This window comes from Nicotiana sylvestris, chromosome 8 (genome assembly GCF_000393655.2).
Source record: "Nicotiana sylvestris chromosome 8, ASM39365v2, whole genome shotgun sequence".
Taxonomy (NCBI): domain Eukaryota; kingdom Viridiplantae; phylum Streptophyta; class Magnoliopsida; order Solanales; family Solanaceae; genus Nicotiana; species Nicotiana sylvestris.
Genome location: NC_091064.1, coordinates 199,903,095 through 199,913,399, shown reverse-complemented (window position 1 = coordinate 199,913,399; position 10,305 = coordinate 199,903,095). Strand labels below are relative to the sequence as shown.

Genomic DNA, 10,305 nt, shown 5'->3' with positions numbered 1-10,305 from the left:
CAAATGCTTACTAACTTTGGCTACCAAGAACAAGTGGACTATTTTTCAGCTTGATGTTAAAATGCATTTTTGCATGGTGATCTCCATAAGGAGGTCTATATGAAGGTACCCCCTGGTCTTGATATCTCTAGTTCTTCTTCTTCTTCTTCCTCTTCGTCTTCCTCTTCGTCTTCTTCTTCTTCTTCTTCCTCTTCTTCTTCTTCTTCTTCCTCTTCTTCTTCTTCTTCTTCTTCTTCTTCTTCTTCTTCTTCTTCTTCTTCTTCTTCTTCTTCTTCTTCTTCTTCTCCTCCTCCTCCTCCTTTGGTTTGCAAGCTCAAGAAGTCCCTTTATGGCCTTAGGCAAGCCTCCAAACAATGGTTTTCTAAATTGCCCGAAGCTTTGCTCTCCAAAGGCTACATTTCAAGTCTCAATGATTACTCCTTATCCACCAAATCTACTTCTGATTCTCTGGTTGTGTTAGTTGTGTATATTGATATTATTCTGTTAGCTGGAAATGATTTATCTAAAATGCAGTCTTTAAAGTCTTATTTGGATGCCACTTTTAAGATCAAAGATTTGGGTTCAGTGCATTACTTTCTGGGGTTGGAGATCTCTCTTCATCCTCAAGGATACATTATGAGTCAACAAAATTCACATCTGATCTTCTCTCTGAGTTCAATTTGTCAATATTTTTCTCCTGTTTTGACCCCCTTGGACCCTTCTCTCAAGCTCACTATGGACATGGGGGAGCCTATCTCTGATCCTAGCTTATATAGAAAATTGGTCGGGAAGCTGAATTTTTTGCAAAACACCAGACCTGATATATCTTTTTCAGTACAACATTTGAGTCAATTTCTACAAAAGCCTCAAGTTCCTCATATGATGGCTTCTTTGCATGTCCTTTGATATCTCATGAATGATCCTGCTCAAGGTGTTCTCCTCTCAAGTTCTCCAGATTTTTCACTTCTAGCATACTCTGATTCTGATTGGGCTTCTTATGTGGTGTCTCACAAATCTGTTAGTGGATACTATATTACTGTTGGTGGCAACCCTGTTTCTTGGAAGTGTAAAAAGCAACATACCATTTCTCTATCCTCTGCTGAGGCTGAATATCGGGCCCTTTGAAAAATAGCTGATGAAATTTCTTGGCTGGTTAGACTTTTGGGCGATTTTGATTTGCTCATCCCAGCCCAGTTTCTGTGTTTTGTGACTCACAGGCTGCTTTACACATGGCTAAGAATCCTGTCTTCCACGAGCGTACGAAGCATATTGAGATTGATTTCCACTATATCCGCCAATACTTGTCTTCTGGTTTGCTTTCTCTTCATTTTGTTTCTTCCTCGGATCAATTGGCTGATATTATGACCAAAGCTCTCACTGAGCAGCCTCATCATGAGCTTCTTTCCAAGCTTGGTGTGATATCACCCTCAACCTTGAGGAGGGGGGAGGGGGTGTTAACCAGAGTGTGATTCCAGCCCAATCCAACAAAGAAAAGCAGCTGGCCCACTAGTGTTACTGAAGAGAAGCGGCCCACTTATACATTTACATGTATTGTACATTTTTTACTTGTATTTTTTATTTTTATATACCTGTAAATATAAAAAGAATAATATCTGGGAAGTGAATTAGTTTTTGGTCAATAGTCATTTTGACCAGCTCACATTTTCTCTCGAACCTTTTGTATCTCTCTTCTCTCTTCTCTCAATGTTAGGATTTTCTCTTTATTTGTTCCGCCGTAGCTAATCTTTGTACCAAATTAACATTTGGCAATTGTGATTAGAAACTCTTTGTAATAAGATTGCTAGAACACTTGAAATAAAAGCGTAACTAACTTGACACAACTAATTAAATTATATTGATAACAAAAAAGTTTAAACATTATTAATGTATATGACTTTTTTTTTTCTTTTTCGTTGAGTAGCAAAATATTAAAAATATATGTAGAGAGAAGAATCACAAAAATGGAGAATACGTGATGGAGATGTTTTCAAACGATATGGAATAATGATTCTAGAAGTTTAATCCAGACAGACTTACGGCAAGGTTTGGAATAAGTGAGACGTTAAATAAATCTTAAACTGGCGTGTTAATTTGGTTTTGCTTTACTTTTTAAAGAAGCTTTTGAATATATTTAGAGAAAAAGTTCTAAACGAATATGTTTTTGAAGGAGAAAAAGTATGTGACGAGGGAGTGGAATGAGCTGTTGGAGTTCCAAATAATACAACAATAATTGCAGTTTAGAATATACGATTTTCCTTTACCATTAATTTAGAGATTTATTCTTAAAGACAAAACCCTGCAATTAACCATAATCATCGCATTTCTCACCAAATGAGGCTAATTGTCAAAGTCAAATGTTGGAGTTACGATATTTCTAGCCTAAATAATGTGCTATTTATACATCATGCCTCTTACAATTTTGAATATAAGAAAATCACTTTTTTAAATTTTTTATATGTAAATAATAGATTTCTTACGTGTAAAAGTAAATCTCTCATATGTTAAAAAAAAAAGGAAAGAGAGAGAGGTCATAAAACTAAAAACAAGCTAGTAAAGAACCAAAAATCAATATAACTTGTAAGGTTTTTCTCATGAGTATGTGTAATGGTGCTTTATTTACAATGATTACGCCATACGCATATATATGATATGTATCTTTACTTAATTTTTTTAACAATTTTCTTTTTATGATTGACTACTATGTCAATTTCACATCGACTACCAATTAATTATAATAAATTAGTATGATTTGGTACAAATAAATTATTTCCCTCCCTACTAATTTTCTCCTTTATTGATGAGTTCCATCTTTCATTAGTCCCTCGGGCCTCAACCTAGATTAAATGAAGTTATTAGACTAAAATACATGATGATTAATTAATTATAATTCTTGTAAGCTTTTCAACATATTTGTAAGTTAAAATCATGTTTACAGTCTAAGTGTGATTCTTTCTTGTGTTTGATGATCTAAATTATGTACATTATACTAATCAATTTACCATGATTTTTCACGTGAGAACTCGGCATACTTCTTTTCAAATATCAGATTCTCAGCTTACAATTTAGTTATTCTGTGGGAGTATATTCCAAAATAACATGTTCTTACCTTACACTTTATTGAATAGCAGCTTAATATAGTAAAAGTTGCTGCATTCTAGAAAGTGCATGATCTAATCCTTGCCCACAAGTAACTCCTCAACACAAAAAAGGAGAAAAGGTTAACCTTTATATCCTAGGTTACAACAAGTACTTACACGGTTTGATAATTATATCTTATCCACTAAGTAAATATATTTCAAAATCAAATAATATTTCGACTTAGTAGGCGTTTCGACAATATTTAATTAAAGTTGAAAAATTATAGCATTTGAAGTTTAAAAAAATAGGAGTTAAGTTATATACATTGATCGTTTAAAGAATTTTATATTATCAATCCAATTTAATTGACTATAGCAGATTATTATTCTATTTTTAAGGTTGTTAATTATATCAAGTTTGTTCGAAAATTTTACTTCTTAGTGTTAGTCAACTTAACCTAATGGCTAAAATATTTGGGACAACATACAAAATTGATCAATCGGTCAAAACTAATTGCATTTGCTAGCTTAAAAGGGACAAAAGTTTTGTGGGTTATGATATTTGTGTTGCTATAAAGCTTGTTATTAAGGATAAAATTGGTAAAATAAAATGTTTTATTTTTAAATATAGAAATATATCATTTTTTTTTAAACGGACTAATAAGGAAGGTGTGATAGTAAGTTTTTGTCCCTTTGTTTTTTGAGATATTAAAAAATACAATGTTCTGCGCAGTACGTTACGTAGGACCGTCGGTGAGAATAGTTCATAGGTCCACTCGAATTTTCTTATTATTTCCTTTTTCTATTAGAGATGTCCATTTCCACGCTGCCGCTACAAGTTGTCAACTTCCCAGAACCCGCGTAAAATAACAGTCAAAACAACCCCCACTTTTTTTTTTCTTCCAAATCCAAAAACTCCATTTTTTGCCAATCCTTTCAATTCTGTAATCTTTACAAGAAAAGCCATGTACCGTTCATCAAGTACCACACGAGTATCTGACGAGTTCTTTTCTCCAAATCTCAAATCAACAATTACATCTACTGAAACTGAAGAACTTCCAACTTTCAACCCTCATTCGCACGTTGCTAAAAAAGAAAGAAATCGACTCAGATCTGCTGAAAATTCCATTCATCTCATCCCTTTAATTCTGCTGCTTTCTGCTTTCATTTTGTGGGTTTTCTCTAGCCCTGGTAATCTTTACTAAAACCCCCCAAAAAACTCAGTATCTTCTGTTTTGCTTCTTCTGAATCTGTTTAAAGATTCTTTTTATGATATGTAGATTTGGTTTTATTCATGTACAGCTGAATTTTGCCGACCCATTCGGTTATACTTCGTCTTTTTTACTTTGTAATGGAATAATGTGGAAACAAGATGGAGATTGGATGTGAATTTGTAAATGGCATCTTTTGATAGTAGAAATCAGATCTTTTGCCTATAGAAGAGACATTACGACTCGAATGTTTCTTTTCTTTTCCTTTTTGTCGTTGGTACTTTGGATTATATGGATGCACTTTCATGTTTTTGGGGGTTCTCTGTTGTCTGTATTTAAGATAAAGTTGGAGTTTTGTGGATAATTTTTCCCCCCACATTGAACATTTGACTAGATTTCCAGCTTTCTGCTTGCTAATGTGTAACGTGTTAACAGGAGTATTTCATCAATAGGCAATATTGGCTGCTCGTAATTTTTTTATAGTCGGTAAATGATCATGGAATTCACTCGAAATGATCATACATATAGAAATTGAGAACTAGCTATATAACAGATCAACCATCATCATATCCATACATTGTTTAGTTGAGAGATTTGTCATTGAACTATCAAGACAGAATTGTTCGAAAAATTTCCAGAATAACTTTCTGTCAACATACCAGTTTGTGATGACGGTCATAGTCCATCTGTCTAGATTATTCTGCTATTATATAATGTGGTCTCTAGCTCTGAGGTACATTAGACAATTCCCAAATATTTGTTGTTTGGTTTTTCCCTCGAGGTAGGGTAAGGTCTGCGTACATACTACCCTCCCCAGACCCCGCTAGTGGGATTTTACTGGGTCGTTTTTGTTGTTGTTATTGTTATTTGGTTTTTGTGTTTTGGTTCTGAGGCAACACAATTGACTGTTTCCTCTACTGTTCTTTGCATTGTATTGTATACTTCTAGTTGAGTTATCCCCATTTTTACCCATTTTTGTTGGACCTTAAAATGTTAATGTTTTATCTATGCCGCCATTATTCTGAATGAGAAAAATTGCCTATGACTATCAATTTGCTGTTAAGACATATTTCTATCCTGCACAGCAGTTACTATGGTGAATAAAGCTGATTCAATTGTTGCCAGAGTCAACACTTCTGTAACTCAAGCTGAAATCAACAGAAGCAGTTTCACGTCAAAGCTGGAAGAGGAGGACATCGATCCAACTGATAAGTCGATAGGTCAAGAAAATAATGAAGCTGAAGGATGACAAGAATGAAGTTCCTTCACTCATCTAGAATAGACATCATCGATCGTGGTTCTTATGTTAAATTAGTGAACTGTATACAACATATATATATAGGTGACATCCCGCTGGCATTTTGGAAAAAAATTAACAATTGTCCCAAAGTGTAGCGATAAAAGAAAGTGTTATAGTGAATGGTTTCCCCCTTTTGTAATGCTGAAGTATATTCTGATTTCTGATACAGAAGCATAAGTACAGCTATTAGCATGTTTCTTGATATGAAGAATGAATTACAAAACAGGATTTTACTTTAATACACTCTGCCTACTGTAATTTGGGGAAACTTTTATTGGCAAGCTATTGCTAAGTATTCCTCCCTCTAAAACTAATGTTTGTTTCTTTTAGTTTGCTCGAATTCATAATTGGCATGTCTCGTCAATGTTCTGGGCTTAAGCAGCTTAGGCACAACGATGTTATTTCTAACAGAACATATCAGTTTATTCTCAGACTGCAGCAATGCTCCCACGCGATTTGCCATTACTGTTAATGGAAAGACACGGCGCCATCTTTCATTTCCATATGCTTTGAATGCCTCCTCCACAGAAATATGTTTAGATTTCATTGCTTCTGCTAGCTTTTCTGTCAAAACTATCGAATCCTCCAATGCACAACAAGCACCTTGACCAATGTTTGGTGTCATTGGATGCCATGCATCTCCAACGAGCACGGTTCTTCCAATAGAAGGCGGAGGACTTATTAAGGGCCAGAGCCATCGGTCATAAAGGGGATTTCTTGTTAATGTGTCGTCTGCTGTACAATTAATCAGGGTTAACATGTCCGCGACTTGCCAATCTCTAACGAGCTCTTTAGCTTGCTGCCTCAAAATAGATGGATCTGTGATTCTTGGACCTGCAAAAGAGATTCAAAAGTTGTAAGGGTGTTAGCAGAAAAGTGCTGGCCAACTTGTCAATCTGGTTTAACTCTAGTTTGATTAACTGGTGTCACATGCGAAACATTTGCTGTCAATAACATGGAATAACAACCCCACACTAAATAGAACAAAAGTTGGAAGCCTATCATGTGCTCTGTCTTAAAAGGCAAAATTGGGACTCGCTCCGGGGCGGAGCACTCGCAAAACGCCCCTGGGCTTATGTGTGGGGCTTAGTTCCGTGAGACTTACGCCTCGGCTGTTGGGGCTTACGCCCCGAACACGCCCCAACGCCCAACGTACTGGGTTCGCTTAATAGAATTATATGCAATTGTATGTAACTAACCTTGTAAATCCTCAAATTTTCTTAATAAATTATTGACTATTCAAAATTACTTTTTTTTAATCATTAATCATTAAGTTGAGAGTATTTTATGTCATAATTAAAATAAAAATTATTGCACGTTATCCACTAAGACTTCTATGATAGTAAATTTTAAATAAATCTTTCATTTAAAAGTATTTATTTATTAACTTTTGTTATGTCTTTATTATATAATAGTCCATAATTTTTTTTATAAATATTTTCCTAAATATTATTTTTTTCACATTTACGAGATACAATACTTATTAATTTAATAGCCCATTATTAGCTAGTAACTATTTACAAATAATTAGTTATCATGGTGAATTATGTGTCAGTTTATTAACTTGTTGAAACTTAAAAATAAATGATGCTAGAGAATCATATTTAAATTGTGAATTATGTTTTTATATAAATTCTCTTTCAAATAGAAAGCATATTAAATAAAAGAATTATTTTAAAAAAATAACAAACTATAATATCGAAATTCTTTCAAGATTCATTACTCCTTCAGAGATACATATAAGATTTCACATCAAATACATTACTTTTGATGTTTGAGTTATAACGACGTTGCAACAAATTTGCATATTATGATATATGTCATACTTTTCATACATAGTTGGATTATAATTTATAAATATTTTAAATAGATTATTTTTATAATTTTGTGATTCTATTGTAATTTTTATAATTATTTTATATTTTATACCATCTTAAAATTCTTGAAATTAGTAAAATTTAAAGATCCGTGGGACTTACGCCCCGTGTCTCAGGGCTTACGCCTCGCCTCATCAGAGGTAAAACGCCCCGCCTCATGCCCCCTCCTCTTAAAACATTGATCATATGCACATGAGGCATTTTTACTCCTGAGTCTTTTGGCCCACTGGTGAAATAGTAAGTGCTGAAATTTAAACTCAAACGTCTGATCTTTTCAATTGATTGTCACTTTAATAGGCACATTTTGCAGATGTCCAGTGGCCAATATGTCATAGCCTCAATTGAGGTGTCTAAATATTGGCAAGTTTAGGGGCCTGTCTATGTATTCCAACATTAATGTTATTGAGCCCCCCACCAACAAGGTTGAAATTCAGGTAACCAACCAATTAGGCTACCATGATTTACCCTATCTACAACAATCTGATTCTAACATTTTAGCCGGTTAACATAGATGTAATCCGAAAAGAAGTACCTAAGTTTAATGCAGAGATGAAGAGCTAGAACTGACAGTAGATTTTATGAAGCATATACCTGGAGATGAGCTGTTGCAGATGACAAACCAATAGACCTTTGTTTTAGAAGCAGGAACATATCCAGTACGTAATCCTCTTCCATAGGTATAGTTTACTCTTGGTTCATATGGCTGTCCTTCAGGAAAATGTCCTAGGCCTCGGAATGCAATATGCCCTGCATACTTAGGCTCTCGAAATCCCATCCACCTAGCCGTTGGTGACCAGACGCCATCACAAGCGATCACTACCTGTGGAGAGTGTTGATAATATAATTAAAGTCAATAAAAATGTACCCTCTAATAGCTTGAAGCTTTTGGATGAGATAGTCACACAATTCAGTATGATATTAGAGCAGACAGAGATCATGAGTTCAAGTATCACTGCCACTCATTATTAAAAAAGAATTTTCACGAGCTTAGTCCATGAGGGGATGAAGTTGCAGGATCAAGCTAGATAAATATGTCTATTTGGCAGTTAGGAACAGGTCTATGCAATAATAGCATGCAGATTTACCTCAGCAGATAATCGAGTTCCATCCTCAAGTTGCAATAAGGTATTACTACCATTTTCACTTGTTTCAATCTTTGCCAACTTTGAGGAAAAAGAAATAGCATCTGGTGGTAGCTTACTGGCTAGTGTTTCAAGTAAGACTCTCCTCTCCACGACCCGCAGTTCTTGGCTGTTGCATTTTCATGGGATCAGCAGCAGAAGAAGAAGATTAAAGAGTTGCATTGAAAAACACATCAATTGGAAAAGAACCATCACGTAGTATTACCTTTTGTCCTCATCTTTGAACCCGAAGGCGTTCAACTCCTTTCCATCATCTGATTTTATTACTATCCTGCAAAGCATATGGCATCAACAATGAAAAGCAGATTACCTTTTGTCCTCAATCTTTTCATGATTAAAACTGGTTAATTAATTGAGAGATATGAAGTTGTGTGCTAGTCACACTGATTTACATTACACGATTCCAGACCCCACTAGTGGGATTACACTGGGTTCGTTATTGTTGTTGATTCTGTATGTCAAACAGAACTCCCACTATCAACTATAGTTCTATCAAGATTGAAATATCACTATAGTTCTATTTAATCGGAGCGTAACTGTTGTTTTGAGCCCCTAAGCGTCTGACAGAGGAGACGGATATAGGATTTTAAGTTAGGTGTCGCTTTTGTGACAATAGATGCAAACCCCAAATCTATGCAAACTTACTAAAACATTTATATTTAAAACTTACTAAAGTTCGAGTTGAAAGCAATTAGTGTTACACCTACATCTATCACAGCCAGCTATCAGCCAATGCTCCATATAAAAGGGATATGCGCTATGCGTGGGGTCCGGGAAGAGCCAATGCTCGATATATTTAACAAAATAAATTAGCAATTGTTTTGGCTAAAACAGAACAGTTATAGGAACATACCCTTGAATTTCAAGAAACTGACTCCTAATTTCATCACCAACTCCAATAGCATCAAGTGCTTTCCATCCATTTTTAGAAAGTGTTATTGAACTTCCTTCAGTTCTCAATGACTCAGCTTGCTCAAGCACCACGCTTCTAATACCAAACCTAAAAATAACAACTCACACAATCAATTTGGTATATTAAAAAAAAAAGAATAATCATTTAGACGCAAATTAGGTTTGTGAAGTTAATTAATAAACCTGTGAAGTGAAACAGCAGAAGCAAGGCCAGCAATTCCTGCACCAACTATTACAATATCTTCTTTTCTATCATTAGCTTTAGCATTTACAGTTGAGACAGACATGGGTCTGATCACTCCAACTCTAGGTGTTTGACATATTTTTCTTTGGAAATAACTAGACACGTTTGAGGAAGAAAGAGATACGCGCGACTTGGCATTTTGTAGAATCGAAGAGATTAAAGCCATTGTCAAGATTCAAGAAGGAAGACTATAGAGGGAAAATAAATTTAAGAGGGTTATATATGTGCATATAGAAGAGGAGTTATGTTGACATATAAATGTGAGTGAAAATCCACTATTGGATGTTCCCAAATATGGTGCGAGGTTTAACTTGTGTTGGGAGGCGGAACTACGATTTGAACATTTTAAGTTACTTTCTAAATTAATACGTAATTTGTACATATTCATTATATTTTTAATACAAATATAAAATTTGAACAAAAACTACTGGGTTCAGCCGAACCTGCAACCAACATTGGCTCCGCCCCTGCTTCTGTTACTAAAATGTTTTTCTTACACCATCATAACATTATGTAACGGTATACCGTATAAGTAATCATAATTTTAAGTCGATGATTTTGAC

General features: G+C 34.7%; 2 protein-coding genes across 2 annotated transcripts; one reads left to right on the top strand and one right to left on the bottom strand.

Annotated features, from left to right (window-relative positions):
• Window positions 1-4,021: 4,021 nt before the first annotated feature.
• On the top strand, window positions 4,022-5,516 carry LOC104217870 (uncharacterized). The gene is made up of 2 exons (XM_009768201.2): window positions 4,022-4,247; window positions 5,353-5,516. Exons 1-2 carry the CDS (start codon window positions 4,022-4,024, stop codon window positions 5,514-5,516), a joined length of 390 nt encoding a protein of 129 aa, XP_009766503.1.
• Window positions 5,517-5,677: 161 nt separating this feature from the next.
• LOC104217871 (monooxygenase 2-like) lies at window positions 5,678-9,996 on the bottom strand. The gene is made up of 6 exons (XM_009768203.2): window positions 9,682-9,996; window positions 9,440-9,586; window positions 8,792-8,857; window positions 8,530-8,695; window positions 8,036-8,264; window positions 5,678-6,401 (listed from the first exon to the last, which is right to left on the bottom strand). The coding sequence occupies exons 1-6, from the start codon at window positions 9,906-9,908 to the stop codon at window positions 5,878-5,880; spliced, it is 1,359 nt and encodes a 452-aa protein (XP_009766505.1). The 5' UTR covers window positions 9,909-9,996; the 3' UTR covers window positions 5,678-5,877.
• Between the last annotated feature and the right edge of the window lie 309 nt (window positions 9,997-10,305).

What these genes read in the sequence shown, in the direction of transcription:
- LOC104217870 (XM_009768201.2), top strand. Translation starts at nt 4,022, where the DNA reads ATGTACCGTTCATCAAGTACCACACGAGTATCTGACGAGTTCTTTTCT. An exon ending in GTGGGTTTTCTCTAGCCCTG is followed by an intron (nt 4,248 to 5,352) that starts GTAATCTTTACT and finishes TATCCTGCACAG; the next exon opens with CAGTTACTATGGTGAATAAA.
- LOC104217871 (XM_009768203.2), bottom strand. Translation starts at nt 9,908, where the DNA reads ATGGCTTTAATCTCTTCGATTCTACAAAATGCCAAGTCGCGCGTATCT. An exon ending in TCTGCTGTTTCACTTCACAG is followed by an intron (nt 9,587 to 9,681) that starts GTTTATTAATTA and finishes TGTTATTTTTAG; the next exon opens with GTTTGGTATTAGAAGCGTGG. An exon ending in GAACTCGATTATCTGCTGAG is followed by an intron (nt 8,265 to 8,529) that starts GTAAATCTGCAT and finishes CACTCTCCACAG; the next exon opens with GTAGTGATCGCTTGTGATGG.